Raw genomic sequence first — 21909 nt, 5'->3', positions numbered from 1 at the left:
TCAGAAGACACAAAGATGGATATTATATAACGATGAAGAGGTCAGTCCAACAAGAGGATGTAACATTTGTAAATATTCATGTACTCAACATAGGAGCACCTAAATATAGAAAGCAAATATTAAGAGACCTAATGGGAGAAACAGACAGACAGACAGTAATTGTTCTGTTCAGATTTTCTATTCCATCATGATTCAGTCTTGGTAGGTGGTATGTTTCTAGGAATTTATCCATTTCTTCTAGGTTGTGGAATTTGTTGGAATATATTTGTTAAAAATATTTTCCTATGATTCTTTGTATTTCTGTGGTATCAGGTGTAACATCTCCTGTTTCATTTTTTTAATTTTATTTGCGTTCTCTCTCTTTTTTTCTTGGTAAGTATAGCTAAAGGCTTGTCAATATTATTAATCTTTTTAAAGAACCAGCTCTGAATAGATTTATAACTGATAAGGAGATTGAATCAGTAATCAAAAACCTCCCAGCAAACAAAAATCAGATACAGACGGCTTCATTAATGAATTCTGCCAAATATTTAAAGAAGAATTAATACCAATTCTTCTCAAACTCTTCCAAAATACATAAGAGGAGGGAGCTCTTCCAAGCTCAATTCACAAGGCCAGTATTATCCTGATACCAACACCAGAAAAGTACACCACAAGAAAAGAAAATTACAGGCCAATATCCCTGATGAATATAGATATAATGTCCTCAAAAAAATATCAGTAAACAAACAAACAAAAAAAGTGGGCAGAAGATCTAAATGGACATTTTTCCAAAGAAGACATACAGGCCTAACTTGTTTTATTGTGCTTTCCTTTACTGTTCTTTGCAGATATTGTGTTTTTCTACTAACTGAATGTTTGTGGCAACCCTCTGTCAACCAAGTCTATTGGTGCCATTTCCAAAAGCATTTGGTCATTTTGTGTCTCTGTGTCACATTTTGGTAATTCTCCTAATATTTCAAACCCTCCTCCAGCAAAAAAGACTATGACCCACTGAAAACTCAGATGATGGTTAGCATTTTTTAGCAAAAAAGTATTTTTTAATTAAGGTAGGTACATTCATTTTTTAGACATAATGCTATTGCACACTTAACAAACTACGATATAGTGTAAATATAATTTTTATGTGCCCTGGGAAACCAAAAAAAATCACGTGACTCACTTTATAGCAATATTCGCTTTATTGTCGTGGTCTGGAAAAAAACTCCACAGAATCTCCTACATATGCCTGTACAGATGGCTAACAGATATGTGAAAAGATGCTCAACATCATTAATCATGAGGGAACTGCAAATCAAAACCACACTGAGATATCATCTCATACCTTTTAGAATGGCTGTTGTCAAAAAGACAAGAAGTAACAAATCTTGGTGAGAATGCGGAGAAAAGAGAACACTTGTGCACTATCAGTGGGACTGTAAATGGGTGCATCCACTTTGTAAAACAATATGGAGGTTCCTCAAAAAGATAAAAATAGAACTACCATATGATCCAGCAATTTCTGGGTATTTATCCAAAGAAAATGAAAACACTAATGTGAAAAGATATATGCACCCCAATGTTCACTGCAGCATTATTTACAGTAGCCAAGATATGGAAATAACCTAGGTGTCCATCGATGGATGATAGGATAAAGAAATTGTGATACATATAGACATATACACAATGGATATTATTCAGCCATAAAAAAGAATGACATCTTGCCATTTGTGACAACATGGATGGACCTCACAGACATTATGATAAATGAAATAAGTCAGAGAGAGAAAAACAAATACCATATGATGCCTTTCATATGTGGAATCTAAACAAACAAAGAAACAAATTAAAAAGTTCAGAAATACAGAGAACAGATTGGTAGTAGCCAGAGGTGATAAAAGAAATGGGTGAAGGGAGTCAAAAGGTAAAAAGAAAAAAGAATAATAAAAAAAAAAGGCCCCATCAGCTTTTCACCCAATGGTCTTAGTGGTCATTAATGATCATTGCCTTGATCTATGGAAAAAAAAAAAAAAAAGAACTCAATGAAGGAGAAAGCATAAAATATGATATAAATCAATGGTGTAAAATAGAAAGATTCAAATACTGGCCTTGACAAGTTTACTAGTGAACTAAATAAGAGCAACTGGAACAACAAAGTAATTGGGACAACTTCCAGATGAGTGATACATAAAAATTTAAATATTACATACAAATTATTAAGTATAAATTATTAATTGAATTATTAATTATAAATTGTCAACACCTAAAAAGCACAGTGGTAAAAATTAAGCTGTAGCAAGGTTAAATAAGAAGAAATTCTATCATATCAATGTTATTTACTTTTTTTAATGAGGTATCTGAGGATGGACTGAAGTCATATTATAAATATAGTCATCTTGATTTTAACAAAGGAATAATCTTGCAATTGAAATCGATACATCCCCTTTTACTCAACACTCTCAGGCTAGGGGTCAGGCAGGTTTCAGATTTGCAGATTTCCAAGTTTCCTTCTAGCTCTAAGATTGTGATTCCAGGTGAGAACTAAATGACTTCCAGAAAAATGTAATGTCATATAAAATTATAAATGAATTATTGATAGTAACTACCTCTATATTATCAATAACTCTATATTACTTATAAAACTTTGAACAAACACACCTAGTATAACTTTGTCAATGAATAGTAAAAATGAATATTTTCTCCTTATCAAATATTTCTTTAAAACTTTTAATAAATTATAAAGCTGACTTTTAAGTGTTCTCTCTATTTGATTTTCTCATGAAAGGTGAAAATGTTAATGAGATATGAATGAGTAAAGCAGTGGAAAGAGGGGGAACAGGGTGAGATTCTAAGAAGAAAATGAAAGTAAAACTGGATAATTTTAAACTGCTTACATTAAACATTTATCCTCACAAAAAATTACCTTCTCTTCTCTCTGCCATAAATGTATTCAATTCTTGTATTGCTGCTTTATCAACAGGCATATGTACTTTAAGTTTATCCAATTCTTCTTGAAGATTCATCCTATGAAAATTAACACAATAAACAATTATTTTAAATGTATAAGTTAAGGAATAATATAGAAAACATATAAAAGCCATAAAAATATTTTAAAAATACATGAATTAGACAGTAGTAAAATAAAAGCTAGAGTATATTAATATTAACAAATCCTAACAATTAAAATTGAATTTTAATGAGCATCTGGAAGGTAAAATGTTTCAAATGATTTTTAACTTTGTCTAAATAAACATGCTAAATAGGTAAAACATAAACTGTATAATTAAAAAAATCATCTATCAGGCTTCCCTGGTGGCACAGTGACTGACAGTCCGCCTGCCAATGCAGGGGACGTGGGTTCGTGCCCCAGTCCAGGAAGATCCCCCATGCCGCGGAGTGGCTAGGCCTGTGAGCCATGGCCGCTGAGCCTGCGCGTCCGGAGCCTGTGCTCTGCAAGAGGAGAGGCCACAACAGTGAGAGGCCCGCGTACCGCAAAAAAAAAAAAAAAAAAAAAAATCATCTATCGAGCTACCAGATCATTTTCTAACAGATACGCTATGTAAAATAATAATAAAATTGTTAATACATATCACTGAAAGCCAAGAGAGTAAATCTCTAGATGCCAAGTAAAGACAAAAAACCCTTACTAGTAAGATGGAATTGAGCTACCATGACAAGAGACCTGGATCAAATACGGCCCATGGAGACTTCAGACCTTGAGACCCGAGTGGAGATGAAAGTTTATGTGCAAGGCCCTTCAGGGCTGAGAGACAAAACTGGAATAACTGCAGAAAGCTAGGAGATAAAATTTTGCTGAATGAATACCTGAATATCTGGGCTCATCTGGTTGAAGTTCCATTAAAAAGAGGCTTCTTGCCCTAGTCTGAGAGCAAGACAGAGTCAACCATGTGAGATTAGGATCCTAAGTCAATATTACTGGTTTCAAAATTGAGCCATTATACATTTGCAGAGAACTGAAGAAATGACAGCAATGTAAAAACTGGTTTATGGCCATGTACACTGGTGAGTTCAGGCAGACACAATCATCCACTGCAGAGAGGTGTCTACAACTGAGAGAATGGACAGGAGGAAAACTACCACAGAAAATAATTCTCGAAGAAGTCAGGTTTGCAGAGAAGAATAAATATGAATACGCTCAAAGCCATGAATGACAGTCTAAATATCACCCCATTCAAAATGGGAGAATTAGAGCAAGGAAAAAAAGATAATAGAATAATTCAAAATGAGTCCTTACAAAATTAGAGTTTTTAAAATGGTGATAAAAAGGAAAAAGAGGTGATAAACATATATTAAAAAGAACAGGGGTTTATGACACAAGAGAAGACAAATAAGAAACTGAACCAAATACTATATCTAGAAATGCTAATAAATAAAACAACTAAAGATAGTAATAACAACATAACAATTGAAATTTAAAACTCAGTGGATGGGTTAAATAGCACACAGCCAAAGCTAATGAAATTTGTAAAATTAAAGACAACACAAAGAAACAAACAGAAGGAAATAGTAACTATATATAACGTGTGTTGGAACGTGAAGGCCAGAAAGCATCTAGTAGAAATTATTCAAAGAGAGAATTAAGAAAATGGGGAGAAAACAATATTCAACATACAATGACTAAAAGTTGAGAACCGATGAAAAAGATTAATTAACAGATTAAGAGAGTATCAAAAATTGAAAACAGAATTAATAAAACTATATTCACACTCAAAACATACTGAAACTGAAGGACACCAAAGAAAAAGAGACAACTCTAAAATCAAAAGATTGAGAAAAAAATCAACTAACAAAGAACTCAGGAATGGCAGTAGACTTCTGATATCACAAGAAAAGTCAGATGGAAAATAAGTAATGTTTTCCACATTCCATGGTTTACTATTCATAGATCCTAGAGGAAAGAACTATTAAAGAATAGATTTTAGGAAGAAAACAAACTCAAAAGCAATGTATGAAACAAAATAGGGAATGATGATGAAAGACGTGTAAATGTGTACATGGAAGTAAACAAATATTTATTAAGCAAAGCAATCATAATACCTAAGTGAAGGCAGAACTAAAATTCTGAACAACAAAATGATGTTAGGTGAAGGAAAGGATCAGAGTTAAAGCATTTTAAGATCTTTGTGTTGTTAAAGGAGAACAGAGGTATACTGACAAACTTCAGATAGTCAAATAAATGATCCATGTTAAAATTTCAAGAAAAAACATTTAAAGAATGGAAAACACATCAAAAATTTACAAACCAGAAGAGGACAAAAAAAGAAATTAAAAATGTAATCACAATAAAAAATAAAATATACACTAAGAAAAAAAACAATATTAAGGATAAATATGGTCATTATATAATAGTGAAAGAAATGATTTACCAGGAAGATATAACAGTTCTAAACTTTTATGTACTCAACAAAATAATAAGTACAATTCTTATAATAATTCAAATAAAAAGGTATATAAAGTAAAAAAACAAAACAAGTAGTTTACTTGAAAAAATTGATGTTTACAGTTTGATACATATAGTTATATTTTTGTTCAAATAAACATAAATACACATATATAAAGAGTTTATAAATTGGGATCTTACACATTTGCAACTTAGGTTACAGACTGATGGGAAGGGCACACATACATGCACACATACACACCCATCTACAAAGTGATTAAGTTTAAATTAGGTTTTTGCTTTGTTTTGATAAGAACATAGAACATAATGTAGCAAGATGGCCCCACGAAGAAAAAGCAGATGTAGCTCATCTCAACTTAGTTTTCCTTGGCTCTCAGATCATTAATCCAGTGGAACACAGGGCTACAGTTGTTAGAAACGTTATTTCATGCTTCTTTAGAGGTATTCTATGCTTACAGTTTGGCTTTTTTTAGGAAGAATTCACACAGTCCCTACATTTACTATGATGCATTTATAAACATTAGGGACCACCTTGTTCTTGAGTCAACCTAGGCACCACATCTTGATGGGTGTTGGGAAAGTGGCTGACTTCCAAAGAGTCAGTGCCCAAGCATCCCCATACAGGGTGGACACTGGCTGTTTACTGACTCTCATTCATTACCCATTTATTATGGTGTTTCTGATACTCTGTTTGGTATGGGAACCACAATTCAAAATCTACTTCTTACTGGACAAATTATATGAGATGACTGTATTCAGAAGCTGCTCAATAGGCTACAAAGAGCCGTGATCCCTGAGAGAAAGGAAAACAACAAAGAGAGCCCTAACGATAGTCCAGATTTCTGCCAGGAGGCACTTGCCAGATCATGATGTAGGGAGAGGGGGTCTTCACTGAGTTGAAGAAAAAGAGACTGGAGTTTGGGAAAGCTGAAATGTTTGGAATTTGTCAAGCACAGTACTCAGAGAGAAGGAAGCTACAAAGAGAAGGAACTGCAGAAATCTGCATAAGAATTCATTTGAGTCTGTGGCTGAATATTTTGTTGCACACACATAGTATGAAACTCACTAAGGCAAGCAGAGAACAACCAGAGCTATAAACAGAACTATGCCCAGAGCTCTTATGGCCTGGGAGACATTTGAACTCTGACCAGCTAGAGAGAAGAATCTTGTTGAACACCAGGGGTACTCAACAAGAACCTAAAAGGATCATTCTAATGAATAGGGATAAACAAGGCTCTGGTAAAGGATATGCCAAAGATGATGGTACTAGGATGTGGGGCTTTGGGGAGGTGCTTAGGTCATGAGAGTGGGGCCCTCATGAATGGGATTAGTACTGAAAGCCCAGAGAGTTCCCTCACCCCTTCTATAGTGTGAGGATAAGACAAGAAGTCTGCAACCTGGAGGAAGACCCTCACCAGCCCATGCTGGCATCCTGGTCTCAGACTTCCAGCCTCCAGAACTGTGAGAAATTAATTTCTGTTGTTTATAAGCTACTCAGTCTGTGGTATTTTGTTATAGTAGACCAAATGGACTAAGATATATGACCTCAAAAAAGAAATACCATATGTATATGGTCTCATATGTATGAAAAACATTTAAGGTATCAACATCAAAAATTAATCTCTGGAGTTAGAAAATAAAACTCAAAAATATACTTACCATTTACTTCAGTGAAATATCTGTCAATAAATACAAAATGATATTTTTTCTTAGCTAACAATCTTGTTAACTGTTCAGCAAAATACAATGAAAATACAACAAAAATATTGTTATATTCTACCAAAAGGTAGAAACAACCCAAATATCTATCAACAGATGAATTGATAAACAAAACATGGTATATACATACAGAGTAATATTACTCAGCCTTAAAAAGAAAAGAAATTCTGACACAAACTACAACATGGAAAACCTTAAAGATATTATCACAAATGAAATAAACCAGACACAAAAAGAAAAATGACTCCACTAATATGAGGTACTTAGAATAGGCCAATTCATAGAGACAGAAAAAAGAAAGAGGTGCTGAGGGAAGAGGGAATGGGGAGTTATTATTTAATTGGTACAGAGTTACAATTTGAGAAGATAAAAAAGTTCTGAAGATGGATGGCAGTGATGGTAGTACAACATTTGAGTGTATTTAATGGCACTGAACTCTATACCTAAAAACGGTTACAATGGTAAATTTTACGTTTTGTATATTTTACTGCAATAAAAATATATTATATCCCCCATGATTTAGGTTGATTATACAGAAAACAAAAGTACAAACCATTTCTATATTTTAGCCAAATGGAAGGGAAGGAAAGAGAAAGAAGAGGAAAAAATGGAAAGAACCCACTGTACAGCATGTTAAATGTACTAAATGCCACTGAATTGTATGCTTTAAAATAAAACTAATATGTAATTTGTACATTGTTAATGGTTATCCAAAAATACATTTGTTTTCAAAATATGTTATGATTAGCAGACATTTTTTGGCTAGGAATTTTATTTCCAAATCATGTTAGAGAAATGCAGCTCCTAAAATCTTCATTTCTACATATGGGAAAAAAAAATATTCTTGCTTAGGAAGACAGGAGTTGCTTTGCAGAAGAAAAAAATAGCTGAAATTTCCTACCATGATATTTTGATTTTAACTCCTCAAGAAATTATTATTGAATTTTATAAAATATTCTGTGAAATTACAACCTATATATATTTAATATTAAACCTAAGAGAGACAAAAGTACTCCATCCTGGGTTATGCCATTGATCTACAGCTTATTTACTTTTCATCATTAAAAAAATAATCAAAAGATCACTGAAATAAAGACTTTAGTTATTATTTAGAGGGTAAAATTCCCTATATCTATAAAACAAGTTTTTAATCGCAAACTCTAAACTCCTTTATAATTGACCCCCAACTCTAACTACCTTCATCGACAAGTTCATTACTCATCATCAACTAGGAAAAATAACAGTAATTCTTTGCAAATATTTTGCATTCCCATACAGAAGTTAGAAATATTTGTGATGTGGAATCATTAAGATTTGGTATGGACTGTTATAAGGAGGTCAGATAGAGGAGTAAATCAATTATAACCCCCTAGGTTTCTGGTTTGAGCAAACAGACAAATCATAATGCCATTTTCCCTGTTTTATGCCAATAGTATTCCCTTATTAAAAGTTCTTATCATAATTTGCTTGTTTTCCCTGCTAAGCTGTGAGATCCTGATAAAACGGGTGGCATATTATTTCTCCTTGTGTACCTGTGTCTAGCAGACTGCCTAGCTGCAGCATTTTATACAGACTACAGATTAGTATTAAAAGACCAAAACTACCCCACCTACAGCAAGCTCCTGATTTATTTAGCCAAGGATACAGAAAACATACAGTGAATGTGTGCACACCTTCCCTTGACTTCTAGGGTTCCTATCAAAGACAAGCTGGATTTGCCGTACAAAAAAAGCTTAATACCCTGTGGCACCTGAGCCCCTTTTATAGTTTTATATCACTACTCAGAAATAATGTACACAAATACTTATATACTAGTTTTTATTTAGCAGAATGTTAACATGGCTTTGTTGGTTCATAAATCTAACTTAGTGTCAGTAAGGCAACATCCTCAACTAAGTGAAAAAGCTATAAGCCTACTGGCATTTCTGAAAGCTTTTCTTGCCTTTCTATCTAGCATACCAAAGAGTGGTTTCACCTCATCAGCACACGGCAGCTGCCCCTAGAATAAACCTCGTTAGAAATTAGTACTCTTCAGTACAACATTGCATATTCAGTTCCTAGCTTAGTGCCTAGTTCTAAATTATATTGTTTAAATACTGAATGCATAAATAAATGAAGATATGAATATTTGTTAGATAAATATCAAAGGAACCAGCCAATTTATTAGTTCATACGTTACTAAGTTCTTAGTCTTTTAAGATATCATTATGATATAATAAGTAGATGTATTTTATAAATCTAAATGAATTATTATAGGAACTGTATTCCATGCAAATTTCTCAACTCCTCAGATTTCCATACTACAGCCCCAACAAATAACTCTGACCATACTCAGTGGTAAAAACACCTGTAGAATAGGTCAATGGTAGTGTCATTTTTAATTATATTTTAAAACGTGATTTAGAGTTGCCACACAATTTTTTTAACTAGGATTTTGAAAAGTTAACTCAACTTTTACGATTTGATTGGATTTACAGTTGCCACAGAATTTTTTATCAGGGTCTTGAAAAATTAACTCAATTTTTAAGATTGGTCTTAGAAGTGCTATTCAAATTTGTTTTAAAAGTAGTTTTAGTAGACATCTTCTTTTAATGTTTTCTAGCCTTATATTTTAAAGATAGTTATTACTGTATAAATAGGGATAAATCTTACTCCTTAAACAGTCAGGACTGAGTATTATTAAACTAGATCCTGATGTATGCCACAAAAATAAGAGTGCCTGGTCTACAGAAAAACCAGCTGAAACTTCTGGTTGCTGACAGGGGGTAGACGTATTTATCCCTATTCTTCCCATTAATTAAATATTAAAACCCTGAACAGAATACAGGAGGTCCCTGACTTGCAATGGTTTGACAACGACTTTTCAACTTCACAATGGTGCAAAAGCAATATGCATTCAGTAAAAACTGTACTTAGAATTTTGAATTTTGATCTTTTCCTGGGCTAGTGATATGCTGTGCAATACTCCTGCATGATGCTCAGCAGCTGCAGAGAGCCGCAGCTCCCAGCTAGCCATGAAATCATGAAAGTAAACAGCCATTTACAACTTACAACCATTCTGCACCCATACAAGCATTTTGTTTTCCACTTGCAGTACACTAGTCAGTAAGTTATATGAGATATTTAACCCTTGATTATAAAATAGGCTCTGTGTGAGATGATTTTGCTCAACTGTAGGCAGATGTAAGTGTTCTGACACATTCAAGGTAAGCTAGGCTAAGATATGATGTCAGGTAGGTTAGGTATATTAAATATATTTTTAACTTATGATATTTTAAACGTATTATGGGTTTATTGGGACAGAACGTCATCAATAGCTGAGGAAGATCTGTACATAAAACAAATACAAGAAGACCCTGAAAGGCAAAGAAAAGAAGAATAGGATAGGAACCTTAGGAGTAGAGGAACAGCACTAGAAGAACAACTCACAGTGATAAGTTCCCTGGCTTTCTTCTTTGCTCATAAATATCTGAAACTAAGTACTGGAGAAACTCATGACCCAGAAATGCCAACAGACACAAACAAAATGTCTCAAGGAAAGTCTGCTCTCTCAAGCCAAAGAACCAGGAAAGGGACAGAATAACAGGACAGAAATTTTATTGACAATAACCACCCCTACTCTAGCCATTTACCATTAGAGGAAGAAAAACAAAAAAAAGCCTTGCTCTCTCTAACACTGAAGGCCAAGTGAGAAGCCTGGACTCCCATGCCCATCAAGTGGTAATAAGACACTCCTTCACATCCCCTTCAATGTAATGTCAGCAGGGGTCAAGTTAGGAGCTAAGACTCCTACCCCTTCCAGGCAGTAACAATGTGACCCTCTCCCTCAGGCATGATGCCAACAGAGGTCTGCTAAGTAAAAGATTTAAATGAGATCCAGAGTCTCAAAACATAATACTCCAATGTCCAAGAGACTATTGAAAATCACTTATCATACCAAGAACAAAGAAAATCTCAACTTGACTGAGAAACCATAACTAAGAAATGATACCACCAAGATAACCACATAAGTCAGAATTACTTGATAAGGATTTTAGAGTAGCCATGATTAAAATGCTCCAGTGAACGGTTATGAATGATCTTGAAAAAAACAGAAAGTCTCAGCAAATAAATAAGAGATATAAAGAAGAAGCAAGTGGAAATTTTAGAATTAAGAATCACAATAACCAAAAAACAAAACAAAACAAAAAAACTTCACGGCATGGGCTAAATAGCAGACATGATAGACAACAGAGGAAAGAATCAGCAAACTTGAAGACAGAACAATAAAAATTACCCAATTTGAACAACAGAGATAAAATAGTCTGAAAAATAAAATGAACAAAGCCTCAGGGACCTGTAGGACAATACTAAAAGATCTAACATTTATGTCAGTTGAGTCCCAGAGTAGAAGAAATAGAATGTGGGGCTGAAAGAAGTATTTGAAAAAATAATGACCAAAATTTCCCAAATTTGACAAAAGGCACATACCTAGAGATTCAAGGAACTTAGAGAATTCCCAGAAGAGTAAACCCAAAGAAATTCATGCCAAGACATGTCATAATCAAACTTTTAAAAAGTAAAGACAAAGGAAAAATTTTTGAAAGCAGTTAGAGAGAATGACGTATTACTTTTAAGGGAGCAATGATTCAAATAACAGTGTATTTATCATCAGAAACCACGGAGGCCAGAAATAAGTGGTATATCCTTCAAGTGCCAAAGAAAAAAACTGCCAACCTAGAATTCTCTATCCAGTTAAAATATCCTTTACGAATGAAAGTGAAGTGAAAACATTTTAGATAAAGGAAAACTTAGAGAATTTGTTGCCTACCTTAAAAGAAGGTCTAAAGAGAAGCTCTTCAAACAGAAAGAAAATGATAAAAGAAGAAAACTTGGGAAAAGAAAAAATATATAATAGGCTACCCTTCTTTTGAAGTTTTAAAATAATATTTGACAGCTGAAGCAAAAATTGCAACATCAACTAATAGGTTTCTCTATGTATTTAGAGACAAGAGTTAAGACAACATATTATAAAGGGAGGGTAAAAGCACACAGATAGAAGTAAGGTTGCTACATTCCTGAAGTGGTAAAATGTTGACACCAATAAACTATAATAAGTTATGTGTGTAAAATACTGAGAGCAAACACTAAAAAAAAAAAAAAAAAACTTATTCAAAGAGACATACTCCAAAACCTTATAGATAAATAAAAACCAATTCTAAAAAAATGTTCAAGTAACACATAGGAAGGGAGGACAAGAAAAACAGAGGAAACAGAAAATATAAATAATAACATAGTAAACTTAGCTGTAACATATCAATAATGCAAGATATAGTGTCAGCATGTAAAAATGTAAATTATTTCTATACACTAGCAATGTACAAGTAGAAACCAAAACTAAAGTTTATAATATCATTTATAATAGCTCCAAAAATTAAATACTTTTGTACAAATCTAACAACAGTATTAGACATACAGAATCTGCATGCTAAAACTACAAAACACTGATAAAAGAAAATCTCAACAAATTAAGTATTCATAGAATACAGGACTCAACATGGTTAATATGTCAATTCTCGTCAAATTAATCTATAGATTTAGCACAATTCCAGTCAAAATTCCCACAAAATTGGTAGTTATAGCTATTTTTAAACCTATTTTTATAGGTAAAACTTTTAAGGAAAAGCAAAGCAATGAGAAAAGCCAAAACAATTTGAAAAACAATAAAGCTATTTGACTCACACTGAGTTCAAGACTTATTAGAGAGCTACAGAAATCAAGACAGTATGGGGTTCACAAAAGTTTAGGAATTCATATTAATGGAATAAAATAAAGAGTCCTGAAATAGACCTGCAGAAATATAGTCAGCTGATATTTGTCAGTTACAAAGGCAATTTATTGGAGAAGGAATAGTCTTTTCAAAAATGATGTTGATACAATTCGGCATATATCTTTGTAAAAAATGAACTTTAACCTATAACCCACACCTTACACAAAAATTAGCTAAAAAATGGATCATAGAGCTAAATATAAAACTCTTTAGAAGAAAACATAGACTAAATACTTGTGACATCAGGTCAGAAAAATAGTTATTAGATATGACATCAAAGCCATAATCCATATAAGAAAAAAATTGGTAAGTTGGACTTTATCAAAATTAAAATTTTTGTCATGCAAAAGACATTGTTCAGGGAATGAAAAGGCAATCTAAAGACTGGGAGAAAATATTTTCATATCATGTATTTGATTAAGTTCTTGCATACAGAATATATAAAGAACAAGTATTGTTTAGTTTAATAACCAATCAATCTTTTAAAAATGAGCTAAAGAGTTGAAGAGACACTCATAAAAGAAGATATAAAGACAGCAAATAAGCACATGAAAAGATCATTACCATTAGCCATTAGGGAAATGCAAATTAATATTACAATGGAATACCAATACACACTTATGGGGATGGTCTTAAAAAAAATGGCAACACCAAGTGCTGACAAGAATGTGGAGCAACTGGCTCATATGAATTCCTGCTAGGAATAAGAATGGTATAGCCACTCTGGAAAACAGTTTGACAGTTTCTTACAGAGTTATACATATGTTGACCATACACACAGCAGTTCTACTCCTGGGTATCTACGTTAAAAAATTAAAAACTTATGTTCACACAAAAATCTATGTATAGGACGTCCCTGGCGGTCCAGTGGTTAAGACTCCCTGCTTCTAACACAGGGGCCGCGGGTTCAATCCCTGGTCGGGGAACTAGGATCCCCTGGGACGTGCAGCTCAGCCAAAAAAAAAAAGAAATCAAAAATCTATGTATACCAAAATACTATACATAGTTGCAAAAAACTAGAAAAGACCCAAAAATTCTTCAGGAGACAGAAAAACAAACTGTGGTACATCTATACAATGGAATACCATCTAGCAGAAAAAGGAACGAACTGGACGAACCGACATGAATGAATCTCAAAGGCATTATGCCGAGTGAAAGAAGCCAGTCTCAAAAAGTAACAGCTTATATGATTCCATGCATATAACATTCTGAAAAAAGGCAGAGCTATAGGGAGGAAGAACAAATCAGTGGTTTCCAGGTGTTAAGGATGGTGGGAGGATGTGACTACAAGCGGGTAGGACAAGGAAATTTTTTGAGATGATGGAACTAGTTTGTATCCTGATTGTGGTAATAGTTACTTGAATCTATTGTGCATGTTATAGATATATGTATCTATAACACTATATGTGCTACAACTCAAAAAACTTTATGCTAAAATGTACTATATATAAATTTTAAAAAAAAACAAAAAAATTCTGTCATCAGTAAACAAACTTCAATGAATAAAAAGACATGCTTCCATGTTTCCTTTCTTATTGTTTCATCATGATATTTCTAGTTTAATTTTTAACATTATATTTCATTAGAACATTCCCAAGAAAACTCCCTGAGAGTAGGAAGTTTGTCTGATGTTCTCATTTCATTCACCCAGCAGAATGCCTGTCACACAGCAGTAACTCAAACACATTTCTTAACTGAATACATGTTTCACAAAATAACCCACCCCCAAAAACATTATTATATGACTTAAAGTTTATATCAATTATTTAGCACTCTTCAAGGTTATCACCTCAAACTTCACTATTATTTAATAAATTGAAACTGATCTGAAAAATAAATATTTTGCAAATGGCTATCACATTAATAAATTTAAATGAACTTCAGGGGGAAAAAATCCACACTTTTAATGACTCTTAGTATCTAATTTACAGAGCTACTTGTAACATACGCATACTGCTGGGTGAACAGACCAGGGTTCTAACAGTTCCCGAACTTCCTTAAAAAGGCTTTATTATTTTTTCTTTAGTTCCATTTCATTAATGAGAAAAATAAACCTCAAATAAATACCACTTACATCTAACCTCCGCTTGAATTTTTTTCGAATAGATTAGATCTTGCAACTAGTTAATTAGGTTTCTCACCTATTTTGTCCAAAATTAACTTTTTATTTGGAGACAAAAAGATCACTAAAAATTATCAGAGAAAGTACAAATACATGGTACACCACAGATAAACCCTATGAAAATATTATGTTAAGTGAAAGAAGCTAGTCACAAAGAACCACATATTATATGACTCCATTTATATGAAACGTCCAGAATAGGTAAATCTATACCCACAGAAAGCAGATTAGTGGTTAGCTAAGGGGTGGAGAGCAGTGGAAGAATTAATGGAGATAACAGGTAAACTGTGTGGGGCTTTTTTGGGGGAGTAGGTAATGAAATTGTTCTAAAATTTATTGTGATGAATATTATAAAAACCACCGACTTGTTCACTTTATATGGTGAATTACATGGCTTGTGAATTATATCTCAACAAAGCTATCAAAAATTATCAGGGAATATATCTGGGACTAATCTACAAAATCTACAAAAATTTTCAAGATAAGAAACTTTATTATCAGCATCAAACATTTAATACTAATAGAACGTAGTATACTTTGAGGTAATTGGAAGTATACATTTAAATGTATACTGATATGATCATTTCTTCAAAAGTTTATCATTGCTTGGAAAAGGTGGCAATCTAAAGCTACATGTGTTATTATATAGTATGTCAAATAAGATTCTAATTTACAGCTATGAAAATTCAATAATATTTAATTACATTATGCCACATGATACTAAATTCTAGTAATCTAAAAGACATCCAGGCTTCAAAAAAATTACATGGTCTGAGTGTAAAAAATTTAACTCTAAATGAAGAAATAGTTAAGTAGCAAAAGGCTAATTGTGTTGGTCTAACTCCTTTTTGTTTTTTTTTTTTAAAAAAAGTGTCCTTTCTTTGCCAAGCTGAATATAATAGCTTGTGAATTATAAGATCAAGGAAGCAAACTGTATGTTTTCTAAAATATGAGTATCCTTCATCAAGTTTTATACTTAGGGCAGCTAAAAGACCTATGTGGAGGGATCAGCATTAAGCCCAAAGGACAGGCAGTGCACAGCAAGAAAGAAAGCAATTCCCTCGTGTCTTTTGCAGGTCACCGCCAAGGACCATGTTAGCAGATCCATACCAGACCTTTAACAGGCAGTTCTGCTGCTACCAGTAATTAGCTTGGACAGCTCTAGCTCCAAGAGTAGCAGCAAGACTACACCATAATGAGCTCAGCTGGGATTAGCAGGACAGGGCAGGGAACCAAGAGAGCTCAGGCATTCTGCACTGCGTATGTATCTAGGAGATCAAACAAGGATGCCTGGCTAGGTTATCCCCTCTCCACCTCATTCCAAAAATGAAGCACGGCAGTGTCTAAAATACAGGCTAATGAAGAGCGACACCTCCAACAGATGAGAGCCACATTAATTAACACAATCCCTAGATCATATTATACAGTTTCAGCTAGAGCTAGCAAATGTGCAACTTGTTATTGCATTATACATATATATTTTTTAAAAGCTAATCTTTTTTCTCACTTTTACAGGCAAACCAGATTATTTCATTTTCCAAGTTTTATAAGGAATTTCTCTCATGACCTTTCAGACACAAAGAATATCTCTCAAATGTTTATCTAAGTAGACATTGTTAAAAAAAGAAACTCACTTTTGAATCATTAGCTCCTGGTTCTCCCTTTTGAAATAGGCCAGTTCATTCCATACAGCGTCAGAATCTTCTTGTCGAAGTTTTTGGGGATCTGCTCTCTTTATTTTCCTGATTTCCATCCTATTTTTAAAATGAAATTGCTATCTTACTTAACATGTTCAAAGTGTAATAAAAATTCATTTATACATTCCCTAAAATTTGAAAATATCTATTGACCAAATTTCTAAATCAAGTTCACTATGCAATGAATTTCCTAAAACCTAAGTATGTAGAAATTAAAATCCTAGATCATGATTTCCTGAAAAGCTAAACTGCTGCTATGGAAAGCAAACTTTTAAGCAGACACGTGATATTCTCAGGTCTATTTCTCTCGTTCATTCTACTAGTAATAAAACATACATTGCAGAAATGTCAGTTTCAAAAAAGGACTATAAGCAATCAACACATCTAGAATTTGCTGTCAACCAATCTGAATGTGGTTTATGTGCTCTATCTTAAAACAAGCAGTTATCAGTGAATATCAGAATATCAGATTAAAGTTAGCAAGTAGTCTTCACACTTCTAGTGACTACTAAGAAGTTAGGTAAGCAGAGGCTAAATCCAGGACAAATAGATTTATCATTGCTTTACTGAAAAGCAATATGAAACACTTTCTGTTCTTCAAAGGAAAAATTAGATGTGACAATTACCTATAAAACATGCCAAACGCCATTTACGTTTTCATTTTCTGTACATAAACTCATTCTTCTTTTGTAAAAGTGCAGTACTGGCTAATTTAGAAACTATTTCTCTGTATATGATACACCAATGTGTATCATCAACATTGCCCTAAAGGATCCATCTCAAAAGATGAGAGGGTAGTAGATTTTCTGTACTCATTCAGTCCTTTGCCCTCTGTTGATACTGTTAACAGGGGAGCCATTTACGACTAACCAAGATCTGAACACCTGTTCAGAGCAATTGAACTGAGACTGCCAATTCATTCAGATAAGCTGCAGAACAAACTGATGGATAGTAAAGATTTTCAAATTGCATATTAGGTTGAAGTAGTTTTAAGATAGTTAACTATATATGTGAATTTCCTATTTCTCATGTCTTTCAAATAAAACTTACTTTTTGAGTTATATATATTGTAACACCACTATTTTATTTATTTAAAGTAGTTTTTCAATCATATGGATGTGAACTATTTTTGCTTTGTTATATACTTTTGTTAAGTTACTATATAGATATTAAAAATATATACAATAATTCATAATCACCTATGCTAATGATTTCTGCAAATGATAGGAAAATCTATAGTTATTGCTAAGATATTTCTATTTTCATTTATTATATCTCTATTTTAAAATCCTCAATAAAGATCTGACTACCAAATAATTTCTTTAAAATCAAACAAAAGCCATTAAAGCACCTATATGATTATACCCCGTTCCATTTAATATTTAGGGAAATGGCTTTATGAGCTATGTAACTCACATGCCACTGCCTTCTTCCCACTGTTTTAATTGCTCTTTTACTGCTCTGTAGTTGGTCTGTAACATCTGTAGCCTTTCCTTGTGTTTTTCATGGGCATCTCTTAGCTCATCATTTTCTTGGCTCTGTAGAACACAAAAAAGCAAGTATACAAGTCTGAAGAAAGTATTAGTATAACGTTACAAATAAAAGGTTACCAATCTAAGTATGAAATTTGAAAGAAAATAGTATGTAAATATGAATTAATTTGTAATACTTATTTAAGCAGAAGAAAAAGAAGAATTCCTAAAGTCACAGAACAGGTTTGCTTGATAAATTTGAGGCACTCACGGCATTTTTAAAAATCACTTAAATAATCTCAAAATTTTGGCATCAAATTAGTTTCATTCCTTTCCCTTTTGATAATTAGTATATATACATGTATTTATGAACCAATCTTACATATTTAATTTTTTTCTCTTCCAGGACTTGTCCACACATAAAGCGTCACTATTTTGTTAGTTATAAGTGCACATATAATTAGTGTAAGGACACTAATCATAGTAAGACCATAATCTAAGAACACTATTTAAATTAATTCAATTTCTTTTACTATAGAATATGGAAAAGAACACAGAAATCTATATTATGACAACTAAACTAAATAAACTAACATACAGGTAAAGCCCCTGGCACTGTGCTTGCCCAATAGAGGCTCAAAGCAAAAGTGAGCTTTTTACTCTGTCCTCTTCCCAAGTATTAACAGTGATGCCCTTATCATTTAGAAGCCAAATGTACTGTTTCATTGACTATCTGTCTCTCATCCCAACAGTGAGTTAATACCTTATAAAGTCTGCATTATTTTACTGCAATTTTACCTGTCTCAACAGTATTTATATGTTGTCATTATACTTTGAATATATATCTAGTAGGATAACTTCAATAATTCTCTTAAGTAGTTATTAGGACGTATTTGAGCCCTGTGTGTACCGAGTGGTATGTATGCCATATGGAAATGGAAGTGCTTGATGAAAAAGCATGAAAACAGCATCACTGACGGGGAAACTAGAATAAATGTTATTCTAAAGAGTTTTAGAAGATATAAATCACAGCCACTGCAATAATTACTTGCTAAAAAGTAGCATGGTTTAATACTATGGTTAAAAATTCAAGAAACAGAATTCAATTTTGTTTGTTTCAATTGGAGAACCATATATTAAGAACCTATCATATGCAGGGTGTTAAGTGCTGATAAGAGTTCAACTCCTGCTGCTCAAATTTACTAAATTTTACCTTGACGTAGCTGCTTAAATTCAACGTGTCTCAATTTCTCCATCTTCAAAATGAAGCTATTTATGGACTTTGCTGGTGACACAGTGGTTACGAATCTGCCTGCCAATGCAGGAGACACGGGTTCGATCCCTGGTCCGGGAAGATCCCACATGCCGCGGAGCAACTAAGCCCATTCGCCACAACTACTGAGCCTGCGTTCTAGACTCAGCAAGCCAAAAATATCTCATGGGCAGTCACGGAATTAGGTCCATTTATTAGATCATTCAATAAAATATTTACAGAGTAACTTCTATGTATTTTGCAATTAAACTAGCTAAACTAGAGGCTCTAACTTCTGTGTACAAACAAGTCTCAATGACTAAAATATTAGAAAATAGTAAAGTTGTATCAACTGACTTTTCTCAATGATGTTTGTAATTCTACTTCTGAGTTGATAAGAATAGGAATGATTCTTGATCAAATCATCTAGTTTGCTCAAAGGCTTCTTGACAGGCATAAAGCAAACTAAGAACATGAACACTATTAATAAAACAGTGGCTCAATCTTCAGAGTATGATAGCAAGGTTTCTTAAGTTAAGAAAAAAACATTTATAGAATACCAAGGATTCCATGGATGTTTAATTTCAGCAGAATGTATAAACTTCATGAATATTAGAGCATTAAAAAATAAAAGACATATAAACTATATTCAAAGGACATATTGATGTTATTAAATGGCATAGAAAAGTACTACAAGGATTAAGTTGCCAAATGCATGAAAGTTAGTAAAGCAGAGATTCATGGCACTAGTAATCGCAAGGATAGTAAGAATTTCATAAAGCTCTGATACACTGGTTTCCAAATTAAATTTTATAATTCACTACACCCATGAATTCAGGATTTGGAATTGGGTGGGATTTTTATAATAAGAACTTTCATCTCTTCTATTACTATTGACTCTACAATTACAACATTGGTTGCCCATCTTGAAAACAGGTACAACTAGCCATAGAAGTGAGCTTAGTAAGACAATATGTTAATGTTTATACAATTATATATTATTATAATATATAGTATTAGAATGATATGCATGAACAGCATGTCAATGTATTATATATTATTATAATATAAAGTATTAGAATAATATGCATGAACAGCATGTCAATGTATCAAAGTTTATATACATATGTACCCTAGGCTCCTGAAATTTCTTTGTCCCTCCCTCCCTCCCTTCAATCCACCTTGGTGATCAACTTGGGACCCTAAAGCTACCTACCATGCCATGATGTCTTTTGTATTAGTTTAGTGTTTCCAACAGTATCTTCCATGGAGCAACAGTCTTTTGGGAAATATTAATAGGTATAATCAAGTAAATCTGATAAATAATGTATCTCTACCTTCCTATAGATTCACAATGCACATTGGTATGTTAAAGGATCACAAAAATAGAAAACGTTAATCCACTGCTCACATATTTAAGCAAGGAACATTTTGTCTGCCATGTTCCCATTAGCTTCTTGCAGAGCAGTATTCAAAAAACACCAACATGGGAAAGACCATGACAAAAATTCAGCGTATATTAGTGGGGAATGGTCTTCAAAAGGAGCTCCATGATCCCAATGTATTTTAAAAACCATAAGACACTGTTATGTGTTGAAATGAATCTCTCCCGAAAAGATATGTTGGAGTGCTAACCCCATTATCTCAGAATGTGATTTTGTTTGGAGACGGGATCTTTATAGAGATAAACAAGTTAAAATGAGATAGGGTGGGTCCTAATCCAATATGATTGGTCTTCATAAAAGGGAGAAATTTAGACACAGAGAGAGGCTTGAAGAGAGGGAAGGTGATGTGAAGACACAAGGAGAAGGCCATCTATAAGCCAGGGAACACCTGAGACTACCCGTAGCTAGGAGAGAGGAATGGAACAGATTTTCCCACACAGACTTCAGAAGGAACTAACCCTGTTGACACCTTGATTTTGGACTTTTCTAGCATCCAGAGCTTTGAGACAATACATTTCTGTTCTTTTAAAGCTAGTCAGTTTATGGTAGTTTGTCACAGCAGCCCTAGGAAACTAACACAAACACACCACTAATTCCTATCTTACCTTATACTCACATGTGCTTGAGTAATAGCAATAGCATTAATACTATAGCCTAATAATCGAGAAGATAGAAACAGGTCTTCTGTCTTCACTAAATATGAGTTACATTTACTAAAGTCAGGTTGTAAATTAAAAAGTGCCCTGGGCCCAACTACTCTCCTTGGAGTTGCTTTAATATACATGTTTTGGGGCTTCCCTGGTGGCGCAGTGGTTGCGCGTCCGCCTGCCGATGCAGGGGAACCGGGTTCGTGCCCCGGTCTGGGAGGATCCCACATGCCGCGGAGCGGCTGGGCCCGTGAGCCATGGCCGCTGAGCCTGCGCGTCCGGAGCCAGCACAGGGAGGCCCGCATACCACAAAAAAAAAAAAAAAAAAAAAAAAAAAAAAAAATA

The 21909-nt window shown here is 33.5% G+C and overlaps 1 protein-coding gene across 1 annotated transcript in view; it reads right to left on the bottom strand.

Moving 5' to 3' along the window:
* Positions 1-21909, bottom strand: part of CNTLN (centlein) — a 375432-nt gene that overhangs the window by 149877 nt on the left and 203646 nt on the right. Inside the window, exons 11-13 of the mRNA XM_024126731.3 lie at positions 18165-18286; positions 16686-16805; positions 2903-3003 (exon numbers count right to left, since the gene is read on the bottom strand). Of these exons, the coding sequence (XP_023982499.1) occupies positions 2903-3003; positions 16686-16805; positions 18165-18286 (343 nt within the window). The remainder of the gene's footprint in view (positions 1-2902; positions 3004-16685; positions 16806-18164; positions 18287-21909) is intronic.

This window comes from Physeter macrocephalus, chromosome 9 (genome assembly GCF_002837175.3).
Source record: "Physeter macrocephalus isolate SW-GA chromosome 9, ASM283717v5, whole genome shotgun sequence".
NCBI lineage: Eukaryota > Metazoa > Chordata > Mammalia > Artiodactyla > Physeteridae > Physeter > Physeter macrocephalus.
This window is presented reverse-complemented; position numbering and strand designations above follow the sequence as displayed.